The sequence below is a fragment of the Prionailurus viverrinus genome, chromosome C1 (assembly GCF_022837055.1).
Source record: "Prionailurus viverrinus isolate Anna chromosome C1, UM_Priviv_1.0, whole genome shotgun sequence".
Lineage (NCBI taxonomy): Eukaryota > Metazoa > Chordata > Mammalia > Carnivora > Felidae > Prionailurus > Prionailurus viverrinus.
In genome coordinates this window covers 50363503-50380777 of record NC_062568.1, presented here as the reverse complement: position 1 = coordinate 50380777, position 17275 = coordinate 50363503, and the positions used below count along the sequence as shown (strand labels likewise).

Here is a 17275-nt window from a genome sequence, read left to right as displayed (position 1 = left end):
TCATGCTGTGCTATAGTATGAATTGTTGAGGTGTGAACTAAAAGCCTTTAAAATTGAGACTAATTAGAATGATTCATCATGTTCTAGGAAAATTAATATAGATATAAGATGTTCTTTGTTCTTAAAACATACCTGTTATTTTTACTCCTTCTTTTGTTTCTGCTGGTACACCAACACCAAACTCATTTTCTCCAGAGACTCGGAAGTAGTAAATTGCCCCTTCTTGTAAGTTGGTAACTTTGTAGGAGAGGCGGTTACAGTTGTTGGTCACAGAGACCCATGCTTTCTTACTGGCCTCACGTTTTTCTATGTGGTAATTCTTCACTGGTGCTCCACCATCGTTTTCCGGAACATCCCAGGATAACACTGCAGACTCTTTGGTTATATCATGTACAGTAATATTGGCCGGAGGACCAGGAGAATCTAAAACTTTGACAACTAAAGTCAGTGAAGCAGCGTTCAAAATATTCTGAATTGTTAACGTGTATTTTCCAGAATCACTTCTGTTGGCATTTTCAATAGTAAGTGATGTGCGAGAGTCTGTGGAATCAATATAAGCTCTAGTGCGGAGGTCAGTGTCTGGCTTACTCCACGAGACACTAGGTACTGGCCTTCCTCGGAAAGGTACAGTCATGGTAAATGAGGAACCAGCCTTGACAATCAAGGTCTTCTTCATTTCACTGTCAAGTTCAAATACAGGTTCTTCTTCTCTTTCTTTTGCTATTTGGGGATCAGAGCTATCACTGGGATCACTAGCACCAACCTTATTGATAGATCTTACTCTGAAAACATATTCAGCTCCTGTTGTTAGTCCACCTATGGTATATTCTGTGCCTCTTAAGTTCTGAATGGCAGTTTCCCATTCAGTCTCATCAGATTTTTTGTATTCTACAGTGTATCCAGTTACTGGGGCCCCACCATCAAACAAGGGCTTAACCCAGCTAATAGTTATATTTGTCTTGCCTGAGTCCACAATTCTGGGTTTGGATGGAGGAGATGGTAAGAACACTGGATCTTCTGCCCGAATTAAGGGAGAGGGTTCACTTGGAAGGCTCAGGCCAGCAGCATTTTCTGCATAAACCCGGTACTCATATTCACATCCTTCCCGAAGTCCAGTTGATTTCACTCTCAGATCATAAACTGGTTTTTTGTTTACACGCACCCATCGTAGGCTGTTTTTCTCTCGCCTTTCAATTATATATCCAGAGATTTCACTGCCTCCATCACTCTCAGGTCTTGACCAGCAAAGTGTCATGAACTCTTTGGTCACAGACGTAATTTCCAAAGATGTGGGTGGACTTGGAACTGTAAATGGATCTAGTGCCTTTACTGCCACACTCTCTAGGGACTCACCAACACCATATTTATTAACGCCTGTTACTCTAAAGATGTATTCATTGCCTTTGAGTAACTTGGTTACTTTACAGGATGTTGTCCTTAATTCTCCTTCACATATTGTCCATGCGAGGCGGCTCGTTTCACGTTTTTCTACAATGTAATAGTCGATGTCTGCACCACCATTTTCTTGGGGCGGTCCCCAGGAAAGAGAGCATTTCTCAGCTGTGAGGCCAGTTATTTCAAGTGGTCCTGCTGGTGGGCCAGGCTTATCAAGTACCTTGCAATTAATTGCCATAGACCGAGTTCCTGCAACATTCTTTAGTGTTAGTACATACTGCCCAGTGTCTCGTCTGACACAGTCTTTCACTGTTAACAGAGTATCATAGTCCGTTGAGACAATTTCTGTTCTTGCTCTTTCTTCAATTTCTACACCATCCTTGGCCCAGGAAATTACTGGCAGAGGTCGCCCTGCAATGTCTGCATGTATCTTAAGGACCTCTCCAGCTTTGACAACAATAACATCTCGGAACTTGACATCCATCATAATTCTTGGAGCCTCAACATCATCTTTAACTGTAATAGGTCCAGTGGATTCAGATGGTTCACTAATGGAGTCAGCAGCATTCTTTGCAAAAACCCGGAATTCATAACGCTGATCTTCAGTAAGTTCAGTTACTTCAAAGTATGTTTCTTGTATGTTAGTAAAATTGCACTTCAGCCACCGGCCATCAGGTAGTTCTCTACGTTCGACAATGTATCCTGTGATCTTAGCTCCGCCATCATAATGTGGTTTAGACCATTTAAGTGACACTGATTTTCTTGTGATATTTGTGACTTCAGGTTGTCCAGGAGGGTCACAAGGATCTCTTGCAGGGACTGGCTCACAAGACTTACTGCATTTACCAATTCCAGCAATATTCTCAGCATATACACGATACTCATACATCAGTCCTTCATCAAGGCCAGAGACTTTCATTTGAGTATCAGTGATGAGGATTTTATTTGCTTTTGACCAAAGAATACTGCTTCTCTCTTTATATTCAAGGTGATAGCCAATTACTTGACTTCCTCCATCATTTACTGGCACTTGCCAGGTTACAACCATGGTAGATTTTGTGGCATGTACAACTTTAGGAGTACCAGGAGGACCTGGGGGGCTGAATGGATACTCTGCAACAACAGGTGAAGATTCACTGTAGGAACTCTTGCCATAGCGGTTTTCTGCACAAACACGGAACTGATACTCACTTCCCGTTGTCAGACGAACTATTTTAATGGATGTTCTTGCAACTGCTTGTGAGACTGTGTGCCATGTTGTAGAAGTGGTTTCTCTCTTTTCAACGATGTAATTGCTAATTTGGCAGCCACCGTCATAGTCTGGAGGAGTCCAAGAAATTGTTACATTGTCACAGCTAACTTCATCAATATGTACAGGTCCTGGAGGTCCTGGTCTGTCAAGGACAATTACAGTAATAGGAACTGTTATGGATCCAGCACTGTTTGAAACACATAATTCATAAGTTCCAACATCTTCCCTTGAAGCTTCCTTAATAGATAGTGATGTTACAGTCTTTGAAGAAGAAACATTGACCCTTGTGGTTTCTTTAAGAATCTGACCATCTTTTTTCCAGCTTACAGTAGCTTGAGGTCTTCCTTTAAATGGAACATCAATCTTAAGTTGGTCTCTAGCCTTTACATTGAAAGTATTGAAAGGAAGCTCAACTGAGGGCTTTATTTCAATATCCCTTGCAATTACTGGCACTCCAAGTTGTCTTGGATCACTTCGTCCCTTTTCATTAACTGCAGCTACCCTGAAGGTATACTCTTCTCCAGCAGTTAGCCCAGATATAGTTGCTTCTAGAGTCTTGACTTGTGTGCAGGTGCTCCATTTTTCACTCCCTTTAGTCTGCATTTCAACTACATAACCAGTAATTTTGCTGCCACCATCACTTTCTGGTTTCTCCCACTTAATTGTAGCTGTGTTACGAGTCACATCGACAAGAGTTACTCTTCCAGGTGGGAGGGGTGGTTCAGAAACTTTAACAGGTTCAGCTGTTTCAGCTGGCAAACCAATCCCGTATTCATTGGAAGCCAAGACTCGGAAGTAGTAAGAACATCCTTCTTGTAGATTTTCAATTTTAAAAGAATTCTTAGTGCAATTGTTTGTAACAGTAGCATATGCTTTTCTTGTAGTTTCCCGTTTTTCAACAATGTAGTTTGTAATCTTAGCCCCACCATCAATAAGTGGTGGTTCCCAAGACAACGTCACCGAGTCTTTCTTTACCTCTCTTACATTCAAATTCACAGGGGCACTGGGCGAGTCAAGAACTCTGACGTTAACAAAAGCTGTTTTGGAGCCACTGTTATTTTCTAGTGTCAGATTATACCGACCGCTATCAAATCTGGTAACGTTATCAATTACCAACATTGTGTACGAGCTGGTCACCTCAATCTGGGCCCTCTCAGTGAGAATGCCTTCGGCCTTTTCCCATTTAACTTCAGGCTCTGGTCGACCTTTGATTGTGACAAATAAGCGTAAAGTAGTACTTGCACGCAGAATGACCACCTTTCTGAGATCAGCATCAAGTTCTATTTCTGGTGGCTCTAGCTTCTCTTTAGCAACAACTGAGCCAGGTATAGTTGCAGGTTCACCTACACCTTCAGAATTGATGGCACAAATACGGAAGTTATATTCAGTATTTTCTTTAAGCTTGGTCACTGTGAACTGCTTTCCTTGTAATCCTGTTGGTGGAGTGCAAATTGTCCATTCATCAGCCGCATCTTCTTTGACCTCAACAACATAGCCCTTGACAGGTGCGCCACCATCATAAATTGGCTTATTCCATGCCAGGGAGACAGAAGATCTGGAAGTATCTGTTACTTTTGGATTACTTGGTGGACCTGGTGGATACAAAGCATCACATGCGCGATAGAAAACAGATGGCTCACTAGGTTCACCCACACCAGCTGCATTTTCAGCAGCAACTCTGAACTCATAGGAATGACCTTCGGTAAGGCCAGTTACTCTGAGTCGGAGATCTGTTAGTGTTTTCTTGTTGCACTTGGTCCATCTAATACCTTCCTTATCTCGTTTTTCAAGAACGTAGCCCTCGATTTCAGCACCTCCGTCATCCACTGGGCGTGCCCATGTTACTACCATAGAGTCTTTGGTGATTGCTGAGGCTTCAGGTGGTGAAGGAGGACCTGGTGGTTTATAAGGATTACAGGCTATGACAGGCTCAGATTCCAAAGGCTCTCCAATTCCATATTTATTCACAGCCATGACACGGAAAATGTACTCATTACCAGGAAGAAGTTTAGTGACTTTGTAGTTAAGGGCCTGTACCTCAGTTGAAACCTGGGTCCAGGAGAGTCTGCTTGTTTCTCTCTTTTCAATGATGTAATGTGAAATACTAGCACCACCATCTTGTAAAGGTGGGTTCCATGCCAGGTAACATTTCTCAGCAGTAACTCCAGAAACTTTCAGAGGTCCTTCAGGGGGCCCTGGCCTGTCAAGTACCTTTACGGTAATTGGGATAGACTTTGTACCACCAACATTGCTGAGTTTCAGAATATATTGTCCTCCATCAGTACGTATGCAGTCTTTGACAACAAGAGTGGTTCTCTGAATAGTAGACTTAATTTCCATCCTAGCAGCTGTTTCTTCAAGCTCTCTTCCATCTTTTGACCAAACAATATCAGGTATAGGTTTGCCGCGGATATCAGCTTCAAGGACAAAAGTCTCTCCTGCATGAACAACGATTACATCTTTATATTTTGGATCCATCGAGGCATTTGGTGCATCAATTTCATCTCTTGCAGTGATGGCACCAGTGCTTTCAGAGGGTTCACTTAAGTTGCCAGCTGCATTTCTTGCAATTACTCTAAATTCATATCTTTGGTCTTCTACAAGTCCACTCACTGTAAATTCAGTTTCTAATACATTGGTAAAGCTGGCTTTCATCCAGCGGCCATCAGGTAGATCTTTCTTCTCTACAATATAACCTGTTATTTTGCTACCACCATCATAGGCAGGTTTCTTCCATTTCAGTGTGACATTGTTTCTTGTAATAACAATGGCTTCAGGGCGACCAGGTGGGTCACATGGATCACGAGCGACAAAGCATTCTGACACTTTGCTAGGCTTGCCAATGCCAACAATATTTTCAGCAGAAACTCTGAACTCATACTCAAGGCCTTCATCAAGCCCAGTTGTTTTGAATTTGGTGTCTTGAATGAGAGTCTTATTTAATTTGACCCATAAAATGCTGTTCTTTTCTTTCTGTTCAAGATGGTAGCCAATAACTTTGCTACCTCCATCATTAACTGGCTCATGCCACTGCACAACCATTTGATCTCTTGAAATTGATGTCACAAAAGGAGTTCCAGGTGGTCCAGGTTCTTTAAATGGATATTGTACAATAACTGGTTTAGAATCCAGAGGGGCACTTTTTCCATACCTGTTTTCTGCAAAAATTCTAAACTGGTATTCAGTGCCTGTTTTCAGTTTGGTTACTTTTATCGTTGTTCTTGCAACTGTTGCTGATACTATATGCCAAGTGGTGGTAGTTGTATCTCGCTTCTCTACAATGTAGTTGCTTATTTGGCAGCCACCAGTATAGGCTGGAGGTTCCCAAGATATGACCACAAAGTCTGCACTAACTTCATCAAACCTAACTGGCCCAACTGGAGGTCCAGGCTTTTCCAAAACAATAATGCTGAGATTTTCTGTCGCTGTACCTGCACTATTTGTTGCTGTTATAGTATATTTTCCAAAGTCATCTTTGTTACTCTCTTTAATGTGCAAAATAGTTGAAGTAGCTGTTTCCTCAACATTTACTCTTGTTGTCTGTTTTAGAGGTTCACCATCTTTGACCCATGAAATTGTAGGTCTTGGTCGGCCGATAACTGGAATTTCAATTTTAAGATCTTCCCCAGCTTGGACACTGTATGTGTTAAATGGTAACTTAAAACTAGGCTGTATAGTCAAGTCCTTGGCTATCACAGGAACACCAAGAACTCTTGGATCGCTTTTTCCTTTCTCGTTGTAAGCCTTGACACGGAACTGATATTCTTGTCCAGAGCTCAAACTAGTAACAACTGCGTTACAGACTTTGGATTCAGCCACAACACTCCATTTTTCTGTTCCTTTAGGCTGCATTTCAACAACATACCCCAAGACTCTGCTACCACCGTCATGTTCAGGTTTCTCCCACATCAACGAGGCACTGGTCTGGGACACATCAGTGAGTGTAACTTTTCCTGGTGGGGAAGGAGGTTCAGCAGCTTTCACAGCATCAACAGTTTCCACTGGAACACCAACTCCAAATTCATTTTCAGCCATAACTCTAAAGTAATAAATGGCTCCTTCTGTAAGATTCTCAACTTTAAAGCTTGTTTTACCACATTTATTACTCACATTAGCATAGGCTTTTCTGGTTGACTCACGTTTGTCAATAACATAGTTCTTGACCTTTGAACCCCCATCAATGACGGGTGGTTCCCATACCAGAAGGACAGAATCTTTTTTCACTTCTTTGACTGTCAAATTCTGTGGTGGTCCTGGGGTGTCAAGAACTTTCACAGTTACAAAAGCAGATTTAGATCCGCTGCTGTTTTCCAGCTTGAGAATGTATTTTCCAGCATCATTTCTATCACAGTTATCTATTGATAGTTGGGTATAGTTTACTCCCTTTTCAATTTGGACCTTATCTGTGAATTCACCTTCCTCTCGAGACCAGGTGATTTCGGGTGTTGGGCGACCTTTGAATGGAATGTGAATTCTGGCAGATCCACCAGCTCTTACAACGATTCCTTTCCTTAATTCAGAGTCAAGGTCAAGTTCAGGTGCTTCAAGTTTATCTTCTGGCTTCACAGTACCAGGAACTGATGTGGCCTCACCTAAACCAACTTTATTGAGGGCACAGACGCGTATTTTATACTCTTGGTGCTCAATGAGTTTTGCAATTTCAAATCGAGTGACTCTCAGGCCAGTCTGTGGAGTAACTATTTGCCATTCTTCTTCATCTGCTTTACAGATTTCTACTACATATCCTAGGATCTCACTGCCACCATCATAGATGGGCTTACCCCAGGCAAGTGTAATTGAATTTTTAGTGGTGTCTACAATGTGTGCATTTGTGGGTGGGCCAGGTTTGAACACAGGATCGCAAGCCTTGTAATAAACTGTAGCTGGACTTGGTTCTCCAACTCCAGCAGCGTTTTCTGCAGAGACTCTGAATTCGTACTCGTGATCTTCTGTTAATCCCGTTACTCTTAGACGCAAATCTGTAATGCGGCGTTTGTTACATTTTATCCACCTAATGCCACTTCTGTCTCTTTTCTCTACAATGTAACCAATAATCTCACTTCCACCATCACTATCTGGACGGTTCCAACAGACGGTCATGGAATCCTTGGCAATGTTTGTGACTTCCAAGCTTTTCGGTGGTCCAGGAAGCACAAATGGATTTTTCATTAGTACTGGTGCAGATTCCAAAGGCTCTCCGACACCGTATTTGTTGACAGCCATTATACGGAAAACATATTCATTCCCTTCTAGGAGTTTGGTAACTTTCAGAGAATTGGTCACAACTTCCGAAGCAACAACAGTCCAGGCAAGTCGACTTGTTTCTCTCTTTTCAACAACATAGTGAGAAATGTCACTGCCACCATCTTGAAGTGGTGGAGACCATGTTAAAGAGCATTTTTCAGAAGTGACTCCAGTAACCTGGACTGGTCCTTCTGGAGGTCCTGGTCTATCTAATACTTTCACATTTACTGGGAATGACTTAGAACCTGCAACATTGGAAGCTCTTAAAATATACTGTCCACCATCAATTCTAATGGCATCCTTTATAATAAGTAAAGCCTTGAAATCTGTGTTCTTTATTTCACATCTGGCAGATTCTTCAACTTCCTTATCTCCTCGTAACCACTCAATGGTAGGTAGGGGCTTTCCATGGACGTCAGCCTCAAGCCTGAATGTTTCTCCAGCATTTACCACAATTGTGTCTCTGAATTTTGGATCCATTGAAATTCTTGGGAGTTCAACCTCATCCTTGGCAGTTATTGGTCCAGTACTGTCAGAAGGTTTACTTATTGCCCCAGCGGCATTCTTTGCAATGACTCTGAACTCATATCTTTGATCTTCAGTAAGACCTGATACAGTAAATTGAGTTTCAATGACATTTGTGAAGCTGGCTTTCATCCAGCGACCCTCCGGCAAATCACGTTTCTCTACAATGTAACCTGTAATCATACTTCCACCATCATATGCAGGTTTGGTCCATTGTAAAGTGATTTCATTTCTTTTAACCATTATTGCTTCTGGGGTTCCTGGTGGGTCACAGGGATCTCTGGCTACATAGCATTCAGAATTCTTGCTTGCTTTGCCTACTCCAACAATATTTTCAGCATAAACTCTGAATTCATATTCAATGCCCTCTTCCAGATTGAGTGCTTTAAACTGGGTGTCATGAATAATAGTTTTGTTGACTTTTGTCCATAAAATACTATTTCTTTCCTTTCTCTCAAGGTGGTAACCTATGACTGGGCTCCCACCATTATTGATTGGTTCATGCCACTGAATGACCATGGAGTCTTTGGAAATGGCTGTGGCAAATGGTGTGCCCGGGGGGCCTGGTTCTTTGTAGGGATATTGAGCTACAATTGGATCAGACTCCAAGGCAAAGCTTTGTCCATATCTGTTTTCAGCAAAGATTCTGAATTGGTATTCTGTACCAGTTTTCAGTTTGGTCACTTTGAGTGTGGTTCTGGCAACAGTAGCAGAAACTGTATCCCATACTGTGGTGGTTGTATCTCTTTTCTGAACAATGTAGTTGGTGATCTGGCAGCCCCCTGTATATACTGGGGGATTCCAAGATAGTGTAATACTTTCAGCACCGACTTCATCAAATTTAACAGGTCCTTTTGGAGGATCAGGTTTATCTAGAGTTGTAATTTCAATGGATGCTGTTTTCTGACCCACAACATTAGCAACTGTGATTCCATAATGTCCACCATCATCCTTATGAGTTTCTTTAATACTGAGTATAGTGAGGTCAGGTGAGTCCGTGACATTGACTCTTGTAGTCTGCTTCAGTGGAAGATCATCTTTAGTCCAGGTAATGGTTGGCTTAGGACGTCCAGCAATTGGCACTTCTATTTTCAAGTCTTGGCCAACCTGTACACTGTAATTGTTGAATGCAGGTCTTACATCTGGCTCAATGACCAGATCTTTGGCAACTATTGGAACTGCAAGGGACCTAGGATCACTTCTTCCCTTTTCATTTACAGCAACGACTCTAAAGAGATATTCTTCTCCCTGAGTTAGGTTAGTAATTACTGCTTCAAGGGACTTGACACGAGCACACTCTGACCATTTCTCACTGTGTTTAGCTTGCATTTCCACAATATACTGAATGATTTTGCTGCCACCATCATGTTCAGGCTTTGTCCAACTCAAAGAAACACTGTTTCTGGTGACATCATCCACAGTTATTTTTCCTGGAGGTTGTGGGACTTCTGCAACCTTAATTGGATCAGTAGTGTGGGCAGGAAGGCCAATACCATACTCGTTCTCAGCTGTGACTCTAAAGTAGTAACTGCATCCTTCTTGGAGTTGATCAATCTTCCAAGAATTCTTATGGCAATTTGTTACAACTGCAGCATATGATTTTCTTGTGGCTTCACGTTTCTCAACAATGTAATTTTTAATTTTGGATCCTCCATCCAAAAGAGGAGGTTCCCAGGTAATAGATACTGAGTCTTTAGTGATTTCTGTGACTTTCAGATTAACAGGTGGACTTGGTGTATCCAGGACTCTCACAGTAACAAAGGCAGACTTTGTTCCACTGCTGTTTTCTAACGTGAGAGTATATTTTCCACTATCGTATCGGTTGACATTGTCAAGAACAAGAGAGGTGAAACTGCTAGTGACATCAATTATAGCTGCATCTCGGATTTCACCATCCATCTTCCCCCATTTAACTTCTGGTGTGGGACGACCTTTAATAGGAACAAATAGCCTTAAGGAGCCACCTGCCCTTATATTTATAATTTTCCTTAGTTCTAGGTCAAGCTCAATGTCTGGGGCTTCCAATTTTTCTTCAACTATAACAGGTCCAGGGACATCAGCATGTTCTCCAACTCCAGCTTTATTAATAGCACAGATACGGAAGTTGTACTCATGCTTTTCCAACAGCTTTTCTACTTCTATATTTGTTTTATTGATTCCAGTTGGTGGAGTGCACATTGTCCATTCACCAACACTCACATCACATTTTTCAACAATGTATCCTTGGATTTCACAGCCACCATCATATATTGGTTTGCTCCAAGAAAGGAAGACAGAAGATCTGGTAACATCCACAACTTTGGGATTGTTTGGAGGTCCTGGTTTATAAATAGGATCACAAGCCTTTTGGTAAGCAGAAGGTGGGCTTGGCTCACTAAGTCCAGCAGCATTCTCAGCTGAGACTCTGAATTCATAATCGTGATTTTCTATGAGTCCAGTTACTCTCAGGCGCAATTCTCCAATCAGGCGTTTGTGGCACCTTGTCCATCTAATGCCCTCCTTATCCCGTTTTTCAAGAACATATCCAAGAATCTCACTGCCACCATCAGATGCTGGTCTTTCCCATACAACAGTCATTGAGTCCTTGGTCACTGTTGTGATTTCTGGGGCCTTTGGCGCGTCTGGCACTACAAACGGATTCTTGGCAATTACTGGTTCAGATTCAAGAGGTTCACCAACACCGTATTTGTTTACAGCCATTATACGGAAAACATATTCGTTGCCTTCAAGAAGCTTAGTAACCTTATGGCTGAGAGTTTGCACATTGGCATCAACCAGGGTCCAAACTAAGCGGCTGGTTTCTCTCCTTTCCACAATATAATTTATGATGTCACTCCCACCATCCTGTAGCGGGGGTTTCCAAGCTAGTGTGCATTTTTCTGCTGTCACTCCTGATACAACAACAGGTCCTTCAGGTGGCCCTGGTCTATCAAGAACTTTGACGTTTACAGTAACTGATCTCTCCCCTGCGACATTTTTGGCCTTTAGTATATAATTTCCACTGTCAACGCGTACTGCGTCCTTTACGCTGAGACTGGTGGCAAAGTCCGTGCTCTTTATTTCTAATCGGGCTGTATCTGAAAGCTCCTGATCGCCTTTTACCCACTGAATGGTTGGTATCGGTTTGCCATAAATATCTGCATCAACCCTGAATGACTCGCCAGCATGAACCACAATCGTGTCTTTGTATTTTGGATCCATACTTATCCGTGGTGGCTCTACCTCATCCCTTGCTGTTATTGCTCCTGTGCTCTCTGAAGGCTCACTGAGCACTCCTGCAGCATTTCGAGCTATGACCCGGAACTCATATCTGTGATCTTCAACTAGGCCGGTTACTTCAAACTGAGTGTCAATGACATTTGTAAAACTGGCCTTCATCCAACGACCCTCAGGCAATTCCTTCTTCTCAACAATATAACCAGTGATCTTGCTTCCACCATCATAAGTGGGTTTCTTCCACTGGAGAGTCACAGAATTTCGCGTGACAATAATTGCCTCTGGCCGTCCTGGTGGGTCGCATGGGTCACGAGCTACATAGCATTCTGACACCTTGCTTGGCTTGCCGATGCCCACGATGTTCTCTGCGGAGACTCTAAATTCATATTCAATGCCTTCATCGAGGCCAGTTGTTTTAAACTTGGTTTGAGGAATAGGTGTTTTATTCAACTTCACCCAGAGGATACTATTTCTTTCCTTGCGTTCTAGATGATAGCCGATGACTTTGCTACCTCCATCACTGACTGGCTCATTCCATTGTACTTCCATGCTGTCCTTGGAGGAGAGTGTTACAAATGGTGTGCCTGGTGGACCAGGAACTTTGAATGGATACTGGGCTACAACAGGCTCTGAATTGAGGTAGGTACTCTTTCCATATCTGTTTTCAGCTGCAATCCTAAACTGATATTCACATCCAGTCTTTAATCTGCAAGCCTTTATTGTTGTCCTTGCAACAGTAGCTGACACAATTTGCCAGGTGGTTGTGGAAGTGTCCCGTTTTTCTACAATGTAATTATTGATAGAACTCCCACCATCATACTTAGGTGGGCCCCAGGAAAGAGTAATACTATCAGCTGTCACTTCATCCATTTTAACTGGTCCAGTTGGAGGCCCTGGTTTGTCAAGAACAATAATATTAAGGGTTTCAGTAGCTTCACCAGCCGAGTTTGTCAATTTAACTGTGTAATGTCCAACATCTTCTCGGCAGGCTTCCTTTATTGTCAGTAGTGAATTATTTTCCGTGCTCTCTGCATTTACTCTAGTTGTCTGCTTCAGTGGTACATCATCTTTGTGCCACGTAACAGCAGGTGTAGGGCGTCCAATGAATGGAACATCAACTTTTAGGTCTTCACCTGCCAGTACAGTGAAAGTATTGAACAGGAGTTTGAAGGCCGGTGGGATGACAAGATCTTTGGCAATCACTGGCACACTCAGTTGTCTAGGATCACTGATACCCTTTTCATTCTGAGCTGAAACACGGAAAGAGTATTCTTCACCCTGAATTAATCCAGTTATAGTGGCTTCGGTGACTTTGACTGTGGCACATGTGGCCCATTTGTCACTACCTTTGCTCTGCATCTCAACAATGTAGCCTAGAATTCGGCTGCCTCCATCATGCTCTGGTTTTTCCCAAGAGAGTGACACGCTATTTCTGGTGACATCCATCAAAGTTATTTTTCCTGGAGGAAGGGGTCGTTCTGATGCTTTCACAGATTCTGCAGTTTCAGCAGGCAGCCCGATGCCATATTCATTTTCAGCAAGAACCCTGAAATAGTAACTACACCCTTCTTGAAGCTGGTCTACCTTCCAGGAAGTCTTGTGGCAATTTGTTGCAACAGTTGAATATGCTTTTCTTGTTGATTCCCTCTTTTCAACAATATAGTTCTTTATTTTTGAACCACCATCAAGGAGGGGAGGCTCCCATGTCAATGTGACAGATGTCTTAGTGACCTCCTTTACCTTAAGATCCTGTGGAGGGCCTGGTGTATCTAGTACTCTAACATTGACAAATGCAGACTTGCTGCCTGAGCTGTTTTCTATAGTTAGTATGTATTTGCCACTGTCAAATCTGTTTACATTTCCAACAATGAGCAGGGTGTAAGAGCTTGTGGATTCAATGCTAGCTTTATCTAAAGATTCTCCATGTTCCCGGGTCCACTTCACCTCAGGTGCAGGCCTTCCTTTGATTGGAACAAAAAGTCTCAGGGTACAACAAGCCCTTATCGTAACAACTTTGCGCAGGTCAGCATCCAGCTCAATCTCTGGAGGTAGCATCCTATCTTCAGCCTTTGGAGTTCCAGGAACAAGTGCAGGTTCTCCCATTCCTTCAGAATTCATGGCATAGATTCGGATTTTATATTCCTGATTCTCTTTGAGGTTGGTGATGGTGTAAGAAGTTGCCTTGAGCCCAGCTGGTGGAGTGACAATCTGCCATTCATCTTCCTCTGGCAGGGCAATCTCAACAATATACCCAGTGATTTCTGAGCCACCATCGTAGATTGGTTTATTCCAAGCAATTGAAATGGATGATCTGCTTGTATCTAGAACACGTGGGTTACCTGGTGGTCCGGGCTTAAACACAGCATCACAAGCTTTATAAAATGGACTGGCAGGACTTGGTGCACTAATTCCAGCAGCATTTTCAGCCATGATCCTGAATTCATATTCGTGTCCTTCTGTCAGTCCAGACACTTTATATCTTAAATCTGTAAGAGTTTTTTTGTTGCATTTAACCCAGCGTTGCCCAGCTTTATCATGTCGTTCTACAATATAATTGATGATTTCACTTCCACCATCAGAGTCAGGATGTCCCCAGCAGACAACCATTGAATCTTTAGTAATAGCTGTAACTTCAGGGTTTTTGGGCGGATCAGGGGGTCCATAAGGGTTTACTGCAAGCACAGGCTCTGATTCCAGTGGTTCTCCTACTCCATATTTATTTACAGCCATGACGCGGAATATGTATTCATTGCCTTTCAAAAGTTTAGTGACCTTTAGTTTGGTCACTTGGACTTCGGAGGCTACATTTGTCCATGCCAATCTGCTGGTTTCACGTTTCTGAACTATGTAATGATCAATTTTGGCACCTCCATCATCCAGTGGAGGCAGCCATGACAACACACATTTTTCTGATGTCACTTCGGATACAGTTAAAGGTCTTTCAGGTGGGCCTGGTCTATCAAGAACTTTGACATTGAAAATATGCTTAGCAAAACCACCAGGATTAGTTGCTGTAAGGGTATAGGCACCACTGTCTCTTCTTGATGAATCCTTGTTTACCAGATTAGTTGAGAAATCCGCAATTCTTATTTCTAACTTTGCTGTGCCTTCAAGCTCCTTTCCATCTTTGGTCCATTCCATTGTTGGAGGTGGGCGACCTGAGACATCAGCTTCTAGCTTGAATGTTTCACCTGCTTTTAATATAACTGTGTCTTTAAATTTAACATCCACCATTATCCTTGGTGCTTCCACATCATCCCTGCACGTGATAGCATCTGATGGCTCAGATGGTGGACTAATAGCACCAGCAGCATTTTTAGCAATGACACGGAATTCATAGGCAGCATCTTCTGTTAGGCCGCTGACTGTAAATTCATTCTCCAAAATGTTGCTGAAGTTGGCTTTCAGCCACCGTCCATTGGGAAGGTCTCTCTTTTCAACTATATAACTAGTAATTTTAAAGCCTCCAGTATATTCAGGCTTAGCCCATTTAAGTGTCACTGTGTGTCTAGTAATATTTAGAGGAACTGGTTTCCCAGGTGGGTCAATGGGATCTAAAGCAAGCATGGGTTCAGATGGCTTGCTTGGCTTGCTTTTGCCTGCCATGTTTTCTGCGATCACTCGGAATTCATAAGCAATACCATCTGTAAGTCCACTTGATTTGAAAATGTTGCCTGGTACTAATGCTTTGCTCACAGTCTGCCAGAGAATACCGTTTCGTTCTTTTCTTTCAATGTGATATCCTAAAATAGGGCTTCCACCATCAGTAAGAGGTTCATGCCAGCTAATTGTTATTGAATCCTTGGTAACCGCCGTCACCTGAGGGGTCCCAGGAGGCCCAGGAACCTTAAATGGATAGCTGGCAACTACAGATGCTGAGGTGATTGGTGGTCCAACCCCATATCTATTTTGAGCTTTTACCCGGAATTGATACTCCACTCCAGTAGTAAGGCGAGTGGCTTTATAGGTAGTGCGTATAACGGTGGTGGCTAACTCAACCCACGTAGTACTGTCAGTCTGTCGCATTTCTACAATATAGTTGCTTATTGGTACACCTCCATCATTCTCAGGTGGGTCCCAAGAGAAGGTTACAAAATCAGATGAAACTTCATCAAATTTGATTGGTCCAGTAGGTGGCCCTGGGATATCATGGACTTGAATGGTGATGGTATCACCAACCTCTCCTACAATGTTTCTTGCTGTTAATGGATAGGGCCCACTATCACTTCTTACACACTCATTGATATTTAAGATGGTTGAAGTTGCTGTATTTTCAACATTAACTCTCTGTGTCTGTTTAAGAATTTGGTCTCCTTTTTTCCACGTAACTGTGGGCTTTGGTCGACCAAGCACTGGAATTTCAACTTTGATGTTGTCACCGGCTCTGGCAATGACTAATTTCTGATAAATGCCACGGAGGTCCAATTCTGGAAGTGATGTCTGCTCCTTAACAATGACAGGTCTGCTTTCTCTAGGCGCACTTCTTCCTGCACTGTTCACTGCCATCACTTGGAAGGTGTATTCTTCCCCTTCGGTTAGATTCTTCACAACACATTCTAACCCTTTCACAGTTGTGATATGGGTCCATTGGTCAGAGCCTTTTCTCTGGGCTTCAATCACATAGCCAGTGATCTTACTGCCACCGTCGTGCTTTGGTTTAGGCCATGCTAGGCTGACTGTGCTCTTAGTTATGTCCATAATGTTAAGACTGTCAGGTGGTGATGGTGCTTCGGAGGCTTTTACAGGTTCTGTTGTTTCTGCTGGCTCACCAATTCCATATTCATTTTCTGCCATCACTCTGAAGAAGTATTCACATCCTTCAGTCAAGCCAGTAACTTTATATGTGCATTTATGGCACTTAGTGGTGGCTGTGGAGTAAGATTTCCGTGTTGCTTCTCGTTTTTCCACAATATAGTTTGTTATACGTGAGCCCCCATCTATCAGAGGGAGGTCCCAGTGGAGGGTGACACTGTCCTTTGTGATGTCCGTAGGCCTTAGGTTAAGGACAGGTCCTGGGGTATCCAAGACTCTGACATTAACGAAGCCACTTTTCTTCCCAGCAGGGTTTTCAATGGTCATGACAAATTTACCAGTGTCGTATCTGTTACATTCTGGTATAATCAAAAGAGTAAATGATTCCGTGTTCTCAATGTTAGCTCGGTTTTTAAGGTTGATACCGTCTTTGGTCCATGTCACTTCAGGAGCAGGACGACCTTTAATTGGGACGAATATTCTAATGCTGAGTCCTGCTCTAACAACAAGTGTTCTTCGAAGCTCAGCATCTAGTTCAAAATCAGGAGCCATTTCCCGTTCTACAATTTCAACATCTGGAATCACTGCTGGCTCCCCAATACCTGCATCATTGATGGCTCTGATTCTAAAATTGTATTTTTCTTTAGTCTGAAGATCAGAGACAACAAATTGAGTGATTCGGAGAGCAGTTCCTGTTGTGTCTTTTATCCAGGCCTCATCTCCTACTTTTTGATGCTCTACAACATAACCAGTGATTTCAAGTCCTCCATCATAATGAGGCTTGCCCCAGGCCAAAGAAGCAGATTTCTTGGTAGTATCAGTGATGTGTGGATTTGAAGGTGGGCCTGGGGGATCTGAAATAGAAACAAAGACACAAAAATGTATATTAAG

General features: G+C 42.7%; 1 protein-coding gene and 1 long non-coding RNA gene across 4 annotated transcripts in view; one reads left to right on the top strand and one right to left on the bottom strand.

Moving 5' to 3' along the window:
* TTN (titin) overlaps positions 1-17275 on the bottom strand; it is a 274200-nt gene that overhangs the window by 32607 nt on the left and 224318 nt on the right. The window contains 1 exon segment of the mRNA XM_047870979.1: positions 133-17238. Within this exon segment, the coding sequence (XP_047726935.1) occupies positions 133-17238 (17106 nt within the window).
* The window catches only part of LOC125172627 (uncharacterized), an 81319-nt gene that overhangs the window by 35011 nt on the left and 29033 nt on the right, over positions 1-17275 (top strand). For all 3 annotated transcript variants that reach the window (XR_007154772.1, XR_007154771.1, XR_007154773.1), the window contains one exon: positions 12122-12271. This is a non-coding gene — a long non-coding RNA (uncharacterized LOC125172627). The remainder of the gene's footprint in view (positions 1-12121; positions 12272-17275) is intronic.